Consider the following 22,798-nt stretch of genomic DNA (forward strand, 5'->3'; position numbering starts at 1 on the left):
TTCATAAATTACTAGTCTCAAGGAGCAGACATCATACTGCTTCTTCTTAATGTCAAATGTAAGATAAAAGTCTGCAGTGATTATATTTGTTGCGTCTTCTCATTGATGCAAAACTTTGGCCACTTAAAGAATAAAAATCCAGCCAAACTTAACCCTTACAGTGGGGCTATCCGTGGGCTGCAAGGGATAAGTGCTTATTTTGGTCTGGGGTGTAAAATAATAAAGATATACTCACTGGAACCTCAGTATATCTTTTTTAATTTACACCCTAGACCAAAATGAACACTTAACCTTTGCAGTCCAGGGATAGCCCCACTGCAGGGGGATTATATTATGCCAGGAGTTCTTCTTTAATAGTAACTAAATTTGCAATCATATATCTTGGATAAATCAGCACATCCACACATTTATACCCTCACCAATTCAGCAGCAGTGTCAAAGTGTGTTACCACCTCAACCCAAAATACGTACAGGGTTATTCACAAAAGGGTGAAGAGTTTGGAGAAGGCAGGAGAAGTGACCAATCTAGGACAACATAGCTGAACTGGAAAGTGAACTGAATTTGATAATTTTTCCAGTTCAGCTATGTTGTCCTAGATTGGTCACTTCTCCTGCCTTCTCCAAACTCTTCACCCTTTTGTGAATAATCACGAAGGGGTTAAAATATTGTTAACACACACACATATATATCCAAACCTTAACCAAACCTTAACTGAACAAACTGAAGAGAGAAGCTGATTGGTTCCTATGCACAACTGCTCCAGATTATGACTGCTCCTGTTTTGATAAATTCCCCACAAAGTGTTCAGTGTATTATTATATGATGATATCCTTCACAATGTCCCACACTCATGAGTCAACCCACAAACTGGTGCTTCACACAAAAATCATGTGGAATCACCCCTGCATGCTTCTATAGTGTCTCAGGTCCTTTAAACCCAGAAATGTCCTTTGCACCCCTTCTGGTCAGATGACTTAATAGTAAAGTGCAGTCGATGGAAGGCGATGAGACAAGAACCCAAAATTATAGCAGTTTGTTGGATGTAGGTATAACAGAATGCCCCAGCTATAAGGGGTCCCAGGACACTGTAGAAAAGCAAGAGTGAAATGAGGTGCAATATTGTTGCAATTTTAGTACCTGGTTAGGGCTACAAGGAGTATCAGACCATTGCAGTTTTGAAAAAAAAAAAGCTATCTGTATATTTCATTGTGCATATTAAGCAATGCTAGTGGACACAATTTTGCATCAGAAATATTAATAACACTTTACTGGATGACTACAGAGTCCTGTAGGAAAAATATTTGGTATGCTATTTTGATAATGCCACAAAAAAGACATATAGAAACAAATGAAAGTCCATCTAGAGAGAAACAATCTAGTGTATCTGGATATATTAAATGAATGTATACAAGCTGATGGTGTGAAGAAACGTAGGCAATGTGTGAAAAATTTAGGCAATGACAATCTGTGGCACAGATATTGATATATTGGGCAATAGGTGTATGTCTTATTTCCTGACAGTAAATTTAAGGGGAGTGAAAGGATAGCGGTATAAACTTGGGACTTAAAGCCTTCAGCCATTTAAGAATGACTAAGGGGTCTATTCACGAAGCTGCCAAAGGATCTGGCCTTAGCTTCGGCCGATCCTTCGGCTAGCTTCGGCCCCAGGACCCCTTTGGTTCAGTAGAACCGAAGGGGTGCTGTATGGGCTATTCACAATAGCCCGTACAGCTCCCGATCATGGCCGAGCGGCTCAGCCGAGCCGAACGCATATGCATCGGCTCGGCTGAGTCGTGCTGAAAGCCGAAGTTGGCCGGCCACTCTGCCTGCTTCTGACAGCTCAGCGGAGCCAGCCGTGATCTTACGGCTGGCTCCGGCCACTTTCAGAGAGATCAGTGTCCCTGGTTAACTGCTAACCAGGGACACTGATCTCCAAACAGCAAACTCTCCCTGGAGCCCCGGGAGTCTCCTGCTCCCGGCCACCAAGGAGAGAAGCAATGCTGAGTCCTTTTTCTTTATTCTGACACGAGCATGTCAGAATAGAAAAAAAAAAGATTTTTCCCATTGAAAAGCATTGGGACATTACTATTGGCTATTTCAATTTGCAATAGCCAATAGTAAACTAGCATTGTACCTGCCCTCTGCTGCAGTTCCCCATCAGGTCCATCAGCAGAGGGCGGGAACAATGCTAGTTTACTATTGGCTATTGCAAATTGAAATAGCCAATAGTAATGTCCCAATGCTTTTCAATGGGAAATTGCTTTGGAAAAAATGTGATCTGCCCCTTTAAGAATCGGTAATTGGTATCGGCGAGTACTTAAAAAAAAAGTATACATTGACAATAAAAATACATAATAGGGAGTATAAATATATAAATATGTATTTGTCATGCTTTATATTCACATTTTTTTAATTAAAAAATATCAATAATAAAGAAGAATGTACCTATTGTATCACTAGCGTACTACTGGCATACTGTATTTTTTATTTCGGTCTGTGTCCTTAATGGGAAGATTCACCCCTTTATTTGTTTAAGTTACCATTGTAACCACTGTACCATTGTAAGACATAAGGTAAATGGTTATCCAAAAATTTTAGAGTTGTCAGATGAGCAAGAGGTGAGGAAATATCTTTTAATGGGAACAAATGGTCTAGTGACAACTGTCTCAGGGAAGAATTCCCCTGTTTTGTCCATAAGGCCTCATTTACACACAACGCAAGAGCAAAATTGTATATTGCTTATAAACGCGTACATGCGCGTATGTACGTGCATATATGCGCATATGCATACACATATACGCGCGTATATATGTGTGTGCACTATACGTAATCCCAGAATGCATCATTCGTAATAGAAATTGTTATGAAATGTACGCGCGTGCGTGCGTATACGCTCACAAACACACGCGTGTATGCACGTAAAATCCGCAGAAATCCGCTGCCCTGACGCATCTCGGTTCCATTATGTTTTTGCGCATTTTTACGCTACGCAAATATACCGCTCCATGCGCAGCTATGTGTATGGAGCCATTTATTTGCATATGCTTCATATGGTACAATACGCGCGTACGTGCATATACGCACGTATATGCACGGCCGTGTGAATGAGGCCGTGTGAATGTTAATAAAAATGATCAGCCTCCTCAATACATACAGATGTCCCCTCCTCCAAGTCCATACTTCTTTCTGCGTTCTGTGGCCTCCCATGCTGGGCTGCAAACTAAAATAATATTCAGCATGTAGTGCAACATACCATGAATGTCATAAATGTGGAGAAAATTACGCCTTTGCAAAGTTCCAATATACTACGGGGAATACTAATAATAGTAAAAGTAAATAAACTCTACTTGTGAACTGTTACAGTTAAATCAGAACTAAAGTCCGCAAATACTCATCTCTCCTCCAGAGTTGAAGAGTCGAAGGGACCAACATCTTCCCCCACTCTTCTTCTGGATTGGGCTTCTCTATTGACACGGTGTGCATGCAGTTAATTTATCCCATCCATAGGATGCAGGCTTTGTATACTGCAATGTATTTTGAACATTTTTGCAAACAGCAAGGTAAGGTAAGGTTTTAATGCAAAAGAAATATAGCATGTTTCTTCTGACAGGAAAAAAACCTTACTGCTCGCAAACTGGTGCACAGAACGGAACTGCATATGTAGGTCTTACTAATGCTTTGTACAGGTACACAATTCTTTCTTTCTCTGTTGAGTCCATGAGGTTGGTTTACTAAAGCAAATAGGCGTTTTACCTTGCGAGGGAAGTTTCCCTTAGCTTAGTGAATGAGGTGAAGCTTTGCTGACTTCCATCATCCAATCAAGTAAAAGAAGAAATCACTTTTCATAGAAGATAGCATCTTGTTTATAGAAGCAACAGATTTGCATCCCTTGTGGTTATGAATGTGGTCTTTGATCTGCTAGGACACCTTCTCTATCATGATTCACCCACCTTTGCTCTTTCTAGATTGTATGAATCATGCATGTTTTAGCCCCCAAGAGCATACCTTTCCATTTATCAACAACAATCCCTTAAATTGCCATGCAATTTCCAAATCCAGGTCACCTTCTGGACATTATACAAGAAGTTAGACATCTTGCAATTTATATTTTCAGCAATAGCCATATTACAATGCTCTGTTCTTATGTAAACCTAAAAAAAACTACATTATAAGCATTGGCATACCAGACGACTACAGACGAAACAAACAAAAATAAATCAAACATTCAGATAGCAGTAAGTCATTACATGATTAAAGTCCATTTAGGCATATATAAATAATGCCACACAAATATACATTGTGCCTTGTTTTTCCAGCAGTACACACAATGGCATAAATTAACATAATCAGACATAAATTATTCCTAAAATTTCACAACAGTGGAAACTACAACTTATACTACTTCTATTGCTTGGTTGGTAACTCATTGGTTAGGGATGACATGAATAAAACCTATCCTGTACTGGAATTCCATTAGAGGGCTGTACAGGATAGGTTGATTCAAAATTAATTTAACTAACTGACAGTCTCTATATTATTGTGAGTTGAATTTTAATGTGTATGTCAAGCCAAAACCTTTTTTTCCATGTTTTAGAGTGGGTCTTCTTAAAGGAGAACAATGGGGTTAGGGCTTTTCCCATATAGTTCTATACTGAGACGTCGCAGCTGAAGCAGATCCCGACAATTATGTCTGGATCCGCCCAGCTGCGTGAATGACAGCTGGCTCTGCCTATCTAGAGGCAGAGCCAGCTGTACCCGCCCCCTCCCCTGTCCGTTCCGCCAGTCAGCGCTGGAGGATCGGAGGGGGGAATCCAGCCCCTCCCCTGTCACGGCAGAGAGCTGTGACAGGATCGAGAAGTGAGCGAACGCCGGTATGTGTTCGCTCACTTCCAGATCTACTGAGCCGACCTGTGACAGTCTCATTGTCACAGGTCGGCTAGAACTATGAGGTGAGTGAAAAGCACTCACCTCATAGTTCTCCTTTAAGGTGAGATTGTTACTGCCCTCCATGGTTCTGGATTTACCCTCAGTTTCTGTCCTGCTGACAATTGTTTTACTGGACTGGAAGTAAGGAAAAATTTGCAACAGGGACATAGAAGGAAAACCAAATCTGACAGTGGTTCTATTTTTTCCATACACTACTAAAATAAATAATTTTTATTTTTGTCTGTGTTGGTGTTTGAAATTTCCCCTAAAAAATTACAGGGACATCTCTGTTATGGAGCCCCAAATAGCAGTAAAAACTTTTAAAAACAAAATTGTTTTGTTTGGGCATACACTTTAAATTATCCTTAGCATATATTTTGCCATTACACATACCAAGGGTAATAATGGTAATATTGTTTTTCACAACATGAACTCACTCACAACTAACCTCCTCCCCCATCTCCCCTTTCCGGGTTCCCATGCCACATATCTATAATGATGACCCTTGCCAGTATAATGGCCCAGAAACTTTACTATACTGCCCTGGAGGCTGTATAGCAACATAATGGTTACAATGGGGAGTGGTGCGGTCATGTGACTGGGCCAAACAAAGAGGATGTCTTCTGGATCTTCCTTCTTCTGGGACACTGCCCCAGAAGACGGAAGAGAGGGATTATCATTAGTTAGCGGGGTCATCAATACAGATAAGTGGGATAGAGGTACAGTGGAGGGGGTAAGGAGGTTGTTGTAAAATAGTTTATTTTTTTATTTTGTGTGAAAAAGGTGAACTCTTTAAAGTTTAACTCCAGCAAATATTTATAAGTTTTGGATAGAATGTTATCAGTATAGAACTTCTCTTCACTTCCTGTGTGGTTACCAAGTCTGAAATGTAGGAGAATAGTTTCCAGTGGGGAAAAGATATCCATAGTGGAGTGGGGGAATGTTAGAATCCCTGTCCTGTTCATTGACTGTCCCTTTCAGGTTTCTTTACCTTGCTGCGTAGCCTTTGGAGCAGGAAATAAGGGGCAATTCTGTCAGCAGGCCTACACACAGCAATGAAATGCATAGATAGCTTGAACCCTTTTTTTTCATAAAATGCTTTGTACCATTTATATCGTTTAGTGTTCAAAGTAAGCAGATGTTTTACAAAATAAGGATTCTCTCACCTGGAGACCTTCTATTGCTAGTCTCAGCATGCTTGGAGTCAACTTTGATGCTTGTTTGAAGGTGAAGTTGCTCCAATCTATTATTAAAACAAATCCATTAACTTGGAGTTCTGGGTCTTCTATCATAGCTTCTAGAGATAGCAGAATCGCACGGAGAATATCCACAAGTGTGTATCTAAGGAAGACAAAAAAATATTTTGTCCAGTCTGCTGATAGGTATAACAATTTTTATTCTATAAGAATCTGTACATTTCAGGTCTGTTTCATGATTTAAAAGTGGAACTGAGGAGAGAAGAATCAGTAAATGTCGTTCGAAGGAGAAACAAACTCACTATAACATTTTGCATTGGCAAGCAATGGTTGGAAGAAATGCATTGCTAAATGGAAAAAGAGGACATTATGAAATTCACTCATTTTAGAATGAACCTATGCTTTGCTCATCCGAGACAAAAAAAAAAGCAACAGGTTCACTTAATTCCCAACCCAAGCTTTAAAAAAAATTGTAAATAAATTGCCCTGTGTTTGTAAAAAAAAAAAGAATTGCAATTTTTGGTGAAATACTTACTATATATCCAGTGCTGTTCCCAAGCAGACTCATCACTCTAAGGTCAAGCATTTCTCCACTTCCACATTGAATGATGCCCAGCATCATAAAACCCCTTCCTGTGAGCCCCATCAAAGGCACACCCCCTTGGTGTGCCATCAAACCAGCCCGCCACCACCATAAATCTGCACTGTATTGCTGAACACTAAGGCCCTTGCATGTCACTACCTAAATGCCGGTCTGTGCTACAGTGAGGACCACCCAAAGCCAATGCCAGAAAAGAAGAGCAATGACCCATTACATCACATGACTGGCTGAAAGACACTTAAAGATGAACTAAAAATTAGTTCTTTCCTCACAGCAGGTGCTTTAGAACAACAAGTCCGTGTAAAAATTAGGAATTCTGGCAAATGTAGTGTCAACAGAGGAAAGTTACATAGTGAAGACAAGGAGGAGTATGGTGGCCTGATCCTCCTCCTGATGTGATCCTGTGTATAGTGAAAGGGACCTGATCAGATCATGTGGCCACTAATTCACATCTAAAATATTAGGTATGCAGACAAAAAACCTTTATAATTTATAACAGGGAATGTCTACACAGTAGGGACAGAGTGCAGCAGAAGCATTGTTTTAGGACCTAGAGTTAGGGTTTAAGGCATGTAATTTTTTTAATGTGTGTAGTGGAGGTGGGGCTTTTGAGAGGGTATTATGGATATAGAATTGAACGTCCTTTATACTAGGATATACTTTTTTTTACTTGATCGGCTTCCCTTGGCGGGCAGGAGAAAAGAGAATACCCAACACATACAGATTTGGACAATAATGTGACTTACTTCCTGTCATGTGACAGCGTTGGTACTTGGTGATTAGCCCCGCACTGTCACATGTTGGTGGGCAGAGAGTCTTCAGAGGCGTGTTCTACCCTGCCTTGGCAGCTGAACAGGGCAGTAAAGGAGCAAAGCAAATGTATGTGCTGTCAGGGGGAAGTTAAGAGAACCTGTTTCTTTTTTCACTATGGTTCACTAGTCTAAGTTGCCCAAGACAAATGCCTTTTATACTCACTTATGACCAACAAAACCCAGGTTGACAGTTAATATATTGCTAATATGTGGCTTTGTAATTAACACATCTGTTTGGATTTTGTTCCCATGATTCAAAGCGTGTGTGTAAAATGCACTGATGTCCCCTTGACAACTCAAAACCTCAGCATGTGTAAAGCACTGCAGAGTATGTCCACACTATCCAGTTACATTGCTGCAAACCTAATAAGCTCTAGGAATTAATTGCCCAAACAAATGGGAAGTGTCAGTTATCTTCTTTAGCAAACAAAGAAAGCCAAGTGTTTCATTAGTTTGTGTTAAATAAATTAATGTAAGGCTGATAATAATGTCATATATAAAATCAAAATTGCTTACAGCGTAAGTCCAAGGATGAGCCATGTTTTTTTTACAATAAATTGCACTGTTAGGACATTAGTTTAAGTGCTTGTCTAAAAACGCTTTTACATTTTGCTCTTGACAGATGCATGAGTCACCCAGTTCCAAGTGGAAAAACAAATCTGTCAAATCATTACATTACAAATTCATTTCAGCGTAATGCATGAATTTGCTTCTTTTTATGTATTTTTGCTTATAACAAATTGAAACAAATAAGGGGGGCTGGGACTCTACTAAAAATTACCATTTGTTTAATTTTGATAACACTTTTTGCAGAGCCATTCCACCTAAGAAACTTCATGTTCAGTGTTCTTTGTAAATGAAGGCAAAAACAAAAGTTATTAGCACATTTTCATTGTGGCCACTGCATGGAGCTGAAGAGCATAGGAAATAAGAGTGCCTTGCTGGTGATTAACAGAGGCCTTGTAACCCTCTCCATGTTAAGGGCATGTAGCCAGGTATGGTTCAGTAGTTCCTTCTCCCTTTCCTGGCCTTCCCTGCTGGTCTTTTTAATTCCATTGCTTACATTTTACAAAGAGATCACATGGTATAGAGCCAAATTAATTGGCTATATACCTTATTTTTGTTATCTGATTACAGAACAGTGCTTGAGCATTCTCTAGGGGCTGCGCAAGAGCATTGCAAAATCCCATTTTTAGAATAAAGTAAGTGCACTATACAGTACATCTATTACAAATGGTGGATGCATTTTTTTTGTTCCACTTTAACCTTTAATTACAAGCGCCAGGGCTGTCTTTAATATTAAGTGGACCCTGGGCAAGATTTTGCTGATGGGCCCCCACAACCCGCCCACCTCCATTACCTGCCCCCCACTTCCTGACACGGGGTCATGTAATATAAAAGCAATAACGATTTTACTAATATAACCATGTATCGGTACCAGCAGCATAACTAGAAATCACAGGGCCCCATAGCAAAATTTTGTTTGGGGGCCTGTGGTTTCTAGTTACACCAGTTGCATAGTCCAAGTGAGACTCCACACAGCCCACCTGAGAATGACCCTGCAGAGCCCACCATAGACTCTCTTTAGTGCGCTCTGCAGGGTCTCAGGTGGGTCGGTCACACCCGTGCACACCTCTTACCTGTGAGCCCCAATCTGCTGTCAGCTTCCTCCACCGCTGGGCCCCGCCTCCTCCCCCTCCATGGTCGCCGGTGGGCCCGTCTCCTCCTCTACCGGGCCCTGCCTCCTCCCCCACTGCCGACGCTGGCTTCCTCCACCGCAGCTGCTGGCTGGTACTAACTCAGCAGCGGCTGTAAGGAGGAACACGCCGCTGCACAGATCACTAACAGGTTGTCAGTGAACTGAACAGCGCCGCATTCCTCCTCACAGACGCCAGTGACAGCCAGCAGCGGCCGATGCCATAATGACCCAGGCAGCCCGCACGGCATCAGGGGGACCCCTTTGTTCCTCGTCCTGGCTGGGCCCCCCTGTGCCCCGGGCCCCATAGCTGCCTCCTGGGTCGCAATGGCGATAGTTCCACCACTGATTGGTACATTTGTTCTATATTACTTGATAAATCATGCAATACGATTTTTATTTAAATCTAATTTTATGATTTATCAGGTAGTACAGAACATGGATAAATTAGTAAAATCTGTATTGCAATGACACAGCATATTACTAAACACATGGACTGAATATACATTTCAGCACATGTTTAGTGATATGCCTGTAAATACAACACAGTCCAGAATCTTCCTCCCCAGTCCTGCTCCCAGACCCCAGCCTGTGTGCTAAAGACAAATGTAAAGTTAAATACAGATAAGTGTAAATAAAGATAAAGAAAATGATGGTAACCATTTTTTTTTTCAGATTTACCTGTGCTGTCTCGCTGTACCCTCCCCCTCCTTCTCCTCCGTGCCTGCCGGGTCTCTGTGACAGACATTGGGGGAGGAGATCACAGCAGGAGACACACACACACACGGACGGACAGTCACTTCACAGGCTGGCAGCTACTGAGAACGGATGTCCGTTCTGTCTCCCCACCGGCTCACACACACAGCTCATTTTCTGTTTGCCGCTGCATGTGCAAGGGACATCTGCTGTGGGCCCCTGTACATTATGGGGCCCAGGGCAAATGCCCCTTATGCCCTGCGGTAAAGACGGCCCTGACAAGCGCTGCTCCCCACTGAACTGTATTTTAAAAAACATTTTATTGCTTTTGAAAAGGTCACTTTTACTGTAGTACATCCTACAGATGAGCTACTTCAAAGCCTCGTGTAAGCTTACCAGTGCCGTCTAGGGGACCATTGCTGCACCCTGTACCCACACTCAGCCCTGCATCTGCCAGAATGTGCCTAAGCTTGGACCTGTCATTTTATGGCCATGCTGATTTGCTCTTTGTACTGTTTATCCTATTTCACTAACAGTGACTCCTAAAGTCAACCAAGTTACCTGTACTTATTCCTGGATGCATACCTCTGCCATCCAAGGCACCAAGGCATCATCCTGTACTCACAGTCAAACCTGCATCTGCCTTCTTTCAGAATCTGCCAAAATGTGAACCTGTCACTAGCACCACCTGGTAAGCATTGAGTTTTCCTCGTCCAGTTCTTAAGTCATGAAAAGAAAGGATGTAAAAGAAACATGTATTTCTTAGTGTGCTGTTCTAATATATCAATACAATAAAAAAGCACCTAAACAGTACAGGTCACAAACCAGCTGTAAGAGAGGATATAACTCAGCAAATAATATATTATTGTAGCTTAAAAAAGTGTTCTATTTAACAAAACTATAGTTGCTGAAACACTCTTTGCATGTGTTTTTATTGAACATAACCTGGTTGAGTCTGACCACACATATTCATGTGGACATCACAGGTGCACAGTCATAATCAGTAATGTGCTGCCACAAAACTGCACCATTTAGCTTACTGATCTTGTAAGAATTTACCTTGACCCATTTACCTTGCATCTGAATGGAAGCAAGGATGTTTACCGTGAAAAGCTTTTTCCCTTAGCTAGTTCATTTTCTTGAAACTTGTGGAAAAAAAAAACTTGCAATGTTGGAGATGCTGATCTGCACAGAAGACAGTTCTGCAAATGCTATCTCATCTTCTGGATACTTTTTTGAAGAATTCTAGAATTCCTTGGAAAAATTGTGTGTACTCAAGTAGCAAGTGTTAATATGGGAAGGCTTAGTGGGCTACAGAAGTCAGTTAGTAACCACAGCAAGCATGTCTATATTCAGGGTGACTCCTGATCACGTGGCAATCGTGCACAAAACAGTGTGGATTTCCGGGCGGTCATGGAGTCTTCCACCACAGCCGATCGCACTGTGGGTGTCATTATTCTCTAATGACATCCCAGTCACACCAGGCGGATCGTGCAGTTTTCCGCCATGATTCCGCCCGTGCAGTTGAACACGTTCTCAGATTTAAAAAGCTGTGCGTCGTGTGTTGCAAAAAAAGGTACCTTTTTGTGTTGCATAACAAAAAAACGTTAACCTTTTTTTAGCGATTGCACCTTGGATCTAACTACATTTAAATACATTTAAATCAATGGGGCCTTGCGTCAACTGCTGTGTGCACTAGCACACGAGTCCCGGGACGCGCGTCCCGGGTGTCGCTCAGGTCTGAACCTAGTCTAAGCATTAAAAAGGGAATTTCTAAATTGTGTGTGGAAGCAGGCTACACTGTAACAATAGTTTTCAACTATTTCTCTAAAAGTACTAAAGTGGCACAGTTAAAGAGTTTTTGTGAATTATGCAACATAGAAGCCCCAAAATACTGAAACATATAGCAACCCCTTGGTTTTCACTTGAGGAAGCTGTGAAAGAGGTGTACCAAAGAGGAAGTCTGAGTGAAGAAACTAGTCAGTGGGTGGAGCATATGGACCTCACAACTTGCAGAGCAGCATGATTCAGCTGAGTGTGTTTTATCAAGCGCAAAGTTTGTATTGATTTTGTAAGTGCAATACATCTTTTTACTAATAAATGCCTTATTAAAATACTGTACAATGGAGAGCATTTTCTATCTCCCTGAGCTATCGGTGACTCATTTTAATAAGAGGAAAGTAGGAAGCCTACGAAGGTAGCCGTAATCGGCAACCTTGACAGCTACACCACTCATGAAAGAGAGGAGTAATTAAGTGATCTTTGGTCAGCCCGTAAAAAGGTGACCACAAACAGCTGGTGAGTGCACATTTCAGACTTTTTATATCACAAGATCAAGATGATGAGCAAGGAGATTGCCATATAATACTGACCACTGGGATAGATTGGAAACCATCACTAGAACTCTTTATTGGACATTTGTTTTGATCTTGTATATCTATAGATATATATATATAGATATTTACATTTTTATAATTATGTTGCATGAGTGATTTTGGATCTAGGAGGTGGGATGCACAAACATGCTAACACCTAATGGATGAATGAAAACCAAACACAAAGGAGTTTTTTATTTTAATTTATTTCAGTGCAGTTTCACTTGATTCACGATATTAGGAATAGTGTTTTCACTCTTTTTTCGGCACAGCCGCTTATTATACATTCACATAGAGCAGTGGTTTTATTATTACATTATTATTCTGCACTGCTGTATAATGTATTGCTGGGATATGTACTCCTCTATAGCTGATGGTGTTATTCTTCATTGATGTATAATGTATGGATGGGATTTGTAGTCCTCCATAGCCAGTGCCATTCTGCATTGCTGCATAATGTATTGCTGTGATTTGTAGTCCTTTATAGCTGATGGTATTCCACATTGCTGTATAATATGTTGCTGGGATTTGTAGTCCCTCTACAGCTTGAAGTCACTGGCAGAACTACCAGGGTCACATGTTTTAAAAATACCTCTGAAGTGGAAATGGGCTTTACTACTACTTTAAAGTGATATTAAAGTAAAATAGTTTTTAAGCTATTTCAAATGCTGATTAGATCACATAATGTAAGCTGTTCCTTGTTGTATAAAAGTTTTAGTTTCCTGCCAAATCAGCTAGTCCCCTGAACCCTGGCCCTGATATATTGTTTTAGGGCAGCTCCTTTCCCTTACAGGGTCCTATGGAGCCACCCTTGTGTGTGCTAGTAAGCTGGGTGTGTCTCCACAACCAAACAGACTTGGCAAGGCAAAACACTCCCCTGCTCCACACTCCACCTTCCATCTCCAAACTAGATGAACATCTGCTGAAGACTGCTCTGTCCCTTGGATCTTGTACTGGACAGGAAGTTCAGAAAAGCAGAGAGAGTTGGAGCTGTTTGAAAACATGATGACAGTAAGTGTTTGGACAAAAATGTAAGAAATACTTTGCTGAGCAATGTATATGTCTTTGGTCATGATTCATTATTGAAAAACGTTTGAGAGTTTAATACTACTTTAAAGTGACACTGAACTTAGAAGTTACATCTTAAAAATGCATTCAAGTATCTTAACTATGAACAAAAATTTATTCTTTTTGTGTATCACTCAGCTGTAGATCCTCAAATCATCTCTAAATTGGTGCTGACACTGTCTTCTGCCTTCTGGAGGGTGGCTTCTTTTGTTCCCCATGGTCCCTGTGTGTGTTGTAAAGTAGCCACCGCACCAAGCTTAATCCTGTGATGAACTACAATATCATGTTTAGTTTACTCATTTGTATTGAGATTGTAGTCCATCATGTCCTAAAGTGCACAATGTAATTCAAATGGTGGGTTACACAGTATTATTTGCCACCTGGTGATTCTGTAAGCACTTTTATATAACACTTATGACACACTTATAAGAAACTGTAGCCAATTTCAGGACATGTGCATATGGGATCTTAAAACACACTGTTAATAGACAGTGTTACAATTCTACATACTGCATGATGTGCATTAAAATCTTTATTTCTAATGTTTGTTATGCCTTTGCTGGGTCACTTCTGACCTGGCTCTTTAAAAACAACCATTCTTTCAAACTAGTCTATCACAATGCCATAGTTGCCAATATTTAAGAAAACATTTCAGGGACTTTTTTTTAGCTGTGCATCCATGAAGCCATTGTAGGCAAGCAATCTACATTAATTAAAGACAGGGTGTGGTTCTACAAGAGGTGGATTGTTGACTGATTGTACAATTTCATTGTAATATGTACTGTATTTGTATATACAGGAACATGCATCATAAAAAGGACAAAAACATTGCCAAGAAAGTAGTGTCCATTACTAAAATTATTTATGTATTTGACTATCTAGCTACAACATTTTGCACCTCTTGTAGAGAATATTGTGATAGACACCAATTACACTGCAGACACATTTGGCATAAAATATTTAGAAAATATCACTTGAGACTGAACTTCATCCTGAGTACTGTAACCTGCTGTTTTATTGATGGATTAAAGCAGGGGTCCTCAAACTACGGCCCGCGGGCCACATCCGGCCCGTAAGGGTCCTTAACCCGGCCCGCTCCTGGCGGTGGGTTGTGGAATTAAAGGGTTCTTTTTTTTATTGGTGGCAAAAATCCTGTGTAGTAAAACTAATTAGGACTAGTTTAGGATTCTAAACTAATTTTTTTTTTTTAGGATCCTGTGTAATAAAATTAGTTAGGACAGTCGCCCCCCTTGATATAATGTACAACAGTGCAGTGGTTAGGCGTATAATGTCCAACCTAAGGTATGTAGTGTACATCAAAGTAAATGCAGTGCAGGGGCCAGGACTGTAATGTACAATATTGCCTACATAGTGCGGGGGATACAAGTGCAATGTACAGCATAGTGAATGCACTGCAGCAGTCAGAATTATAACATACAATATTATGTATACAGTCCAGGGGTGAGGACCATAATGTACTACACATTGAATGCAGGGCAGGGTTTAAGAGTTTAAGAGTACAATGTACAAAATAGCGTATGCGGTGCAGTGGTCAAGAGTTTAATGTAGAACATATCAAATGCAGCTTAGGGGTTAGGAGTATAACATACAACATGCTAAATGCGTTACAGGGGTCAGAACTGCAGTGGTCAGTAATATTGCACTCCTTACTACTGATAAGTGAGAAAAAAGTGCAGTAATAGACCCCCCCACCACCACCACCTCCAAATCCGGAACAGTTGGCAAGTATGCAATGCTGCTTAGCCAGTGCTTTCTCCACATGACAAGGGAGCGGGACACACTTTGAAACAACATTGGTGGTTTTGTTACCCAGTTTGTGATGATAATATGAATGGAAACAGTTGACAATGAGTAATGTTCAGAATATGCAGTATGGAAACTCCTAAAAAAGAATGTCTTGGCAGTGGGGAATTAAACTCTGGTAACTAAAAAGAAAGTGATGGCTGTAGAATAAATATGTGCTGGCTGTAATAGTTTGGCTGTGTATTTTAATAGTTTGATGGTCCGCATTGATGACAAATGCATGACACCAGTAACCACTTACAAAAGTTCCCAGGTATGGGTATCATCATACCGCCCAACTATCTGAGATACTATGGGGTCTATTCACAAAGCTAGCGGAAGGATCAGCCAGACCGAAGGGCTGCTGTACAGGCTATTCACTATAGCCTATACCGCTCCCGAAGGTGGCCAAGCAGCTCAGCTGAGCCGAAGGCATATGCTTTGGCTCGACTGAGCCAAAGTGATAGCCAAAGCGGGCCGTACGCCTTTCAAATGACAGCTGGGCAGTTGTAATGACAGATCAGCATCTCCAAATCACCTGGGGATGCTGATCTGTCATTAAACAATAACAACTGGGCAGAGCTGGCCATGATGTCATGTGGCTGTGGTTTTTGTAAAACCTTTATCTTTTAATCTTTATTTTTTTAAATGTATTATTTATTTCATTTTTTTCAACTTTTTTCCACTATTTGTTATGCTGCTCGGTACCACAGAGGTCCCGAGCAAAATAGCCAAGTGAGTGGCATTCGGCTATTCACTCAATGCCTTTCTGCCCCGATGTGAATAGGGGCGACGGCAGTGAGTGAGCTGCCGGAGCTTCGGCTCAGCCGATCCAGATGTTGGATCGGCTGAGTCTAAATCCCTGTACGGCTCACTTCACTATGGCTCAGTTATTCACTCGGCTGCCTCCGGCAGCTTTGTGAAATAACCCTTTATGTGTTTAGGCAATGGACACGCCCCTGCCACACCCTCAGTTATGTGGACCATTATAGATTTATATGCCAAAAAGTAATGGTTAACCACTTCAGTACCGGCATGTTAAACCCCCTTAATTACCATGTCATTTATCAGTTTTTCAGTTTTCAGAGCAGTGAAAGTTTGACTGAGAATTACTCCAACCCGCAGCACTGTAACCACATTAATTTTATATTATTTGTTTGAGATAGATAAAGCTTTCTTTTGGTGGTATATAATAACTGCTTTTTTATTTATTGTTTACTATATAAAAGGAACAAGGACCAAAAATTGAAAAAAAACTGTTTTTCTTTACTTTCTGTCATAAAACATATCAAGTAAAAATTTTAGGACAGTACAAAAAATTCAAAATGACTTTTTGGAAAGTAGACACCCGGGTGATCTGATTTTTATAACCAATTACTGTGATCACAAGGAACAGAGCTGGTCTGATTGGCTCTCTGCCTGAATCCGCTGATCTCTGCTGTCACACACAGGTGGCCACTGGCCACAGATATGTCCCCCTGGATCAATGGGGCAGTGCACCAACCATTTCTGTAAGGTGCCTGCTCCGCAGGTAGTTAAAACTAAAAAAAAAAATGTAACCATTATTTTTTCTTTATACTAACTTTTTGAAGTAGCAAACAAGATAATTAAAAGATAAAATTAAAGGTTTCACTGCAGAATAACACTTGTATACTGATAATATTTAACCCTGTGCCAGCATTTCACCAATGCAAATGGTAAAAGTCAAACTTCAGAGACTGACCTACTTTATCTTCTCTGCTCTAAGGCCTGGTTCACACCTGTACGTTTTGTAGCGCGTTCAACGCTCTACGAACGCTCTACAAAACGCTCAAACTTGAAAATCCCATTGTTTTCTATGGGTATGGTTCACACCTTGCCGTATTTCAGCCCGTCTGAACGCGCTACAAAACGGCCTATGCCTGAAAAGGTACATGAGCTTCTTTGCAGCGTTTTTGTCGCGCGTTTCCTTTGGGATACAGCCAAGTAGCCCTTGGAAACGCGCGTTTGTCGCACGTTTTTTACCGCGAATCATGCGACAGACGCGCGACACGAAAAGCGCGAGAAACGCGCATATTCGATACGCCTAGGTGTGAACAGAGCCTTAGACTGGAGTTTGCGCCCACAAAAACTCACCCTAGCAAAAGGAAGAGCAAACTGATTCTGGAAGTGGTTTTGGCAGGGTTTTAAGCCGGTGGAGCTGGAGCACACATATAAACATTATTTGCACACTAAATTCACACGTGTAACTTTAAAAAAATTTGGGGGGAAACTTTACATCACAGAGGGGGCTGAGAAATCCTCTATGTGATAGCAAAAGAGGTGACAGGTCCTCTTTATGGAGACATCAGGGGTCTCCAAGACCCCTAATGTCAGCTAGGACCCCCTGAAGAAGCTGATGAAGCAGAGATCTGCTTCATCAGCTTCTCTCCAGCATCTGAAGCTGGAGAGTGACACGATAATGCGGAAGTGATGTAATATACACCACTTCCGCATTCTGACAGCGGAGAGGGGACCGGAGGGAGCTCGTGAACCGAACCGACCCCTGTGACAGAGGCAGTATGCTGGTCCCGGGCTCACACCGGAGCTTGGGACCAGCTTTACAGTGGGAGGGGGGAGCCGCGGATGGGGGGGGGCGCACGTCACGGGACCTCATACAAGCGATCCGACGACTCTATAGCCGCCGGATCGCTTGTATATTAACGGGCATTGCTGCCTGTTTTCAAATAACAGGCATTTCCCGCTCGCGTGCGGCGCACCCGGACGGGCGGAAGTAACAGGACGTGTATACACGCCCAGTTACATCCAAGAAGCTCCCGGCCGGCCATGTATACACAACAGCCGGCCGGGAGGTAGTTAATCAATGAAATAGGTCTGTAGTTTGACCAGCTATGTAAATCTTTATCCGTCTTTGGAAGCATGACTATGTTAGCCGTGAGAGCAAAGGTAAATCTTTATTAGAGGTAAAGTAATTATTGCAGGTGTAAGTTTTATATGCGGGGGGAAAATGTATCTTTATCCTGGGAGTGGGTATAGTGCCAAATATCCTATAGTAGTAGTGTATGTGCTTTTTTTTAAAGATTTTTTAACAATTGCTGGATGCTCTTGGGCAAATTTAAGCTTGACTTCTAAAAGGAATGTAGCATCTATGAAAAGGTAGAGGCATGAATGACTTTTCATAAAAAAGTAAGTTGATAATCGTTTGGAAAGTAAACATGTAATAGTTTGGTTGTCTTTTGTGCTGTGATGGTCATGTGTCATCACTGACAGTCCTGCCAAAATAGGACATCTGGTCCTGATTATACTAAGCTAAAAAGCACTTTTTATCACAAGTGCACTAGCCTATGGATTTACCTACTGAACTTACCACAGGACCATGACTGTCACTAATAGCCAATGGATCCAGCACAAACACCTGCAGAGTGGTGAAATAAAGAAATTAAATTCACACAGTTTTAAAAGATATGAAGTGGTTAATGACATTTTGCTTCTAAATGTACTTGCCTTTCCAAGTTTAATAATCAAAGAGTTCATTGTAAAACCAGCAGCAACGCATTTCATCCATATCATAGTACTGCAGCCTATTTTTTTAAATGGGTTTCGGCACAAAAGGCCATAGCTGAGCACCAGAATTTTCCTTTAGCCTGAATTAAATAGGAGGTGGAGCAAGTGTTAAGTGCCAATGAGAATTTTATTTTTCCTTAAAGAAGAACTATGGGGTCAGTGTTTTTCCCCATAGTTCTCCTTAGGGTAACGGGAGGACACAAACTAGCGTCCTCCCGTTACCCTAAGCTCAGTATACCGCGAGCTACAGCTCGCGGTATACTGAGACGCCGCACCTGGAGCGGATCCCGACGTAGATGACGGGATCCGCCCAGCTGCGTGAGTGACAGCTGGCTCTGCCTATCTAGAGGCAGAGCCAGCTGTACCCGCCCCCTCCCCCGTCCGTTCTGCCAGTCAGCGCTGGCAGATCGGAGCGGGGAGAGGGGAATCCAGCCCCTCCCCCTGTCACGGCAGAGAGCCGTGACAGGATCGAGAGGTTAGGGAACCCGGTATGTGTTCCCTCACCTCCCGAGCTACTGAGCCAACCTGTGACAGTCTCATTGTCACAGGTCGGCTTAGAACTATGAGGTGAGTGGAAATCACTCATCTCATAGTTCTCCTTTAAGAGTACCTGTCAGCTTGTTTTACAAATGATGTTCTTGTCGGGAACAAAGTTATTGAATTAAAACATAATCTGATTTGTCAGTTATGATGAGCTACATGTTAATTTGGGATTGGTGGATCAGACGGATCATTTTACAGCACCCTGACATATCAATGTGTGCGCTGTGCTTGTATTCCTCCAGTTTTACATTTCCATATAAATTACTTGATAACGTGTTAATTAAAATCTCTTCCCTTAAGAAGAAAAGCTTCTTTCCATGCAATATTGGCATGGAAAATCACTGAGTGCAATATATTATGATAGAGATCATATTGTTATTGCTAAAAATGATTCTAGACTTTTTTGTCCTGCAGTAATCTCATTGGATCTGACTCATACCTCCAAGAAGTCTGCTTTCAATTTATGACTGACAGTTGACAAACCATATCCACTTTATTTAGCAAGTAATTTCCCCTAGGATACCATGCAGCATATGGCCACCAACCTTTAAGAAATGCAGATTTTAATATCATCTGCACTAAGTCATAGAACAGCCCCAACCTTCCCTCAAGGATTCATTTAGTGTTCGCTTGTTTATCTCGGATCATTCCTCAGCAGTTTTCTTGGAGCATGCTTTATGCAACACACTTGCTCTCAATTCAGAAATGCTAAAAGCTATGTTCATGCTCAAATAATTTATGACAGGCAGGCCAAGGGCAAAACACTTGTCTGTTTGTGTGCATTGTGCAGTAGAATACATTGAAGGTACACTACTAGTACTATTTAAATACCTCCTTTTATACCTTACATTTGTTCAAATTCAGTGCAAGACAACAGACATACACCATGAACATACTATCAGCTAGCCATTGCTACTAGGAAAATATAAAGTGACAACATTAGAGCAACTGGCTGTTATTTGGTTTAGTCCATCGAGCTCCATCAGGTTATATACAAGCTCAAAAGCACAGCTAGCGTTTTTGTTTTGCTGAAGTGTAATCAAAATGAATCTCTAATTTTGCCATACAGCATTGTTTATTTAAAATGTGCTTCAAAAAAATATTCTTAAGCTGCTTTGCAAGCACCGTGATATCCCTGTGGCATCCATAACAAAATTTAAGGAAAAACGTCAGCATGTGCTTCAGCTAATGAAAGGGGTTTAATAGCAAACCATGGGGATAATAGCAGCATGGTTTCATAATGAAAGCCCTGCAGGGGTTTCAATTTCAGTAACATGGTCCTCTGAATAAATAGTGCTGACGTGACAATATGTTACGCATGATGTCAGCAGCCCTAGCAGACTTATAACTGTCAGTCAAGTGACACAGTATTTCCCTATAAAAGATTTTATAGGGAGGTGAGGGGAGTAGAGGATTTGCTGGGCCAGAGCAGATAGTAATTAGACACTCCCAAAAGAGGAGAGGGCTATGACATGCTAGGAGGCAGAGAGAACTGTGGTTGGACTAGGGAATTGACACTTCCTGGTCCCCTAGGACAGCTGGCTGTTGCTGCCACTCCTACCTTAGTCAACCGGCTAGACTTAGTGTCACACTTATTCACAGAGTTCACAGACACAAACTGGCCTGGGAAAAAAAGCAACAAACTGGCCACTTCATGGTAGGAGCAATTTCAAGTGTGCCACAGTGTTTGGTGGCCATAGTAACAAGCTTGGTGGCCTTGGTGGCAATAGTAACACATCTTTGCACATCTATATGCTGAAATAATAAACAATCATGAAATAAAATACCATACCATGCCATGCTATTGCAAATGATCCTTATCATTTGGCTTCCTATAACAAATGATCATGCTACATTTCACAGTTTTGCATTTTCCAGCATTTACTTGCTGTGCACTCTTGGCATTTGGTATCCTAACATCTCTGAGCCACAAAGAAAGTCAATATTGGTGGGCTTCCCTTTGCTAAGTGTTGTGATTGCAGCTCTAAAAAGAGAGCAGATAGCTATATAATTTTTCAGTTTCTGAACAGGCCCGGATTCCCCACAAGGCCACCGAGGCCAGGCCTCGGGGCGACGGCAGTGTGGAATCCCCCGATGCCCGGAACAACGGCCCTGGTTCTGAATAGAGGACTATTCAGGGCCACCAGGGCCACCATCTCAACATATTTTACTTATACTGGTGAGGGAGTCAAAAGCACTACTGCCCATCAGCCCATTCCTCCCCTGGATTTAACGCTGTAGATGGAGAGGATAAAAGAGATGGTAGGTTCACCCTGTGTTAGAATCAGTCATAGACCAACAAACCCAGGGTAAGTGAAATGTAAAATATTCTACCTGTCTAGATAGCTCCTCTAGATAGCAGAATGCATTACTGCAAGCAACATGATGTATTGGTGGCTATGTTCCATTCCTGCTATTTTTGCCACCCTAGGCAATTACCTTTTTTGGCTGTACAGTCATCTGGCCCTGATTATACTGGGCAATAGAGTACTTTTTATTACAAGTGCACAAACCTATAGATTTACCTACTGGACTTGGCACAGGACAATGACTGCCACTGATAGCCCATGGTTCCAGCACAATCACACAGTGGTGGAATAAAGAAATAAAATTCAAGCACTGTTGAAATGATGCAAGGGACTGAAGTGGTGATGACTTCTTGCTTCTAGGTGTATTTACCTTTGTCAAAGATGGAAACAATTACATATATTTTGGTCAGTATGCTTTCTATATTCCACACCTACAAGTGTGTAAAATGCCTGCTTCCCCGTTGCACACTGTAATTCCCCCAATGGCTTGTACTTAACTACAGGATGTAAAAGCCAATGGTTGGGCTATTTGTCATACCCAAAGTGTTGAATACTTTCAGCAGTCATGGAGCAGAGAAGCGTCAGCTTTTGAATGCATGGGCCTCCATAAATGTAAGTATATTGCTGTGGTGTCAGGGTCACTTAAAAGTCACGTAACTCTGTGTATACCGATGGTGATTCACATGAAAGGACATAAAGTAAAGTACAAAAACTAGTAAAAACTGAGATTACAAAATACCTTGGCTTTGCTTATTCTTTACCTTGCTTCTATATAATGAGGAAATCTACTTGCATGAATGAGATCTGCTGTCTTAGGTGCAGGTAAAGTAGTATTAAACTTTAAAAATGTTTGACATTTAGATGTACCCAATCAATATTTCACAATAAAGAGTTTATTTATATTTTTATACAAGAACTTAGAGTTCATATGTTACAACACTGCTCGGCCCAGCTTTCTCAGCTGCTTCACCAAACTGCTGTTTTGGAGCACAAGCAATGAGTATATCAGAAGCAGCACAGAGCAGCTGCTGTAAATGAATCAACTTGGAGGTGGGAAGAGGGGGGATTAGTAGAGCTGCAACAGTTAATCGATTTAGTCGATTAAAATCGACGATTGAAAACGTTACCAACGTTTTCGATCGTCGATTCGTCGGCTATCAATTGATTTCCCTGTTCGGGGCTCTACACGCGGCCTGAAGCCCACGTCACACGCTGCTCACGTACCGCTG

The 22,798-nt window shown here is 41.5% G+C and overlaps 1 protein-coding gene across 1 annotated transcript in view; it reads right to left on the reverse strand.

Moving 5' to 3' along the window:
• CLVS2 (clavesin 2) overlaps positions 1-22,798 on the reverse strand; it is a 55,026-nt gene that overhangs the window by 21,849 nt on the left and 10,379 nt on the right. Inside the window, exon 2 of the mRNA XM_018565777.1 lies at positions 6,094-6,268. Coding sequence (XP_018421279.1) covers positions 6,094-6,268 — 175 coding nt within the window. The remainder of the gene's footprint in view (positions 1-6,093; positions 6,269-22,798) is intronic.

The sequence above is a fragment of the Nanorana parkeri genome, unplaced genomic scaffold (assembly GCF_000935625.1).
Source record: "Nanorana parkeri isolate BGI_ZX_2015 unplaced genomic scaffold, ASM93562v1 scaffold886, whole genome shotgun sequence".
NCBI classification, from domain to species: Eukaryota; Metazoa; Chordata; class Amphibia; order Anura; family Dicroglossidae; genus Nanorana; species Nanorana parkeri.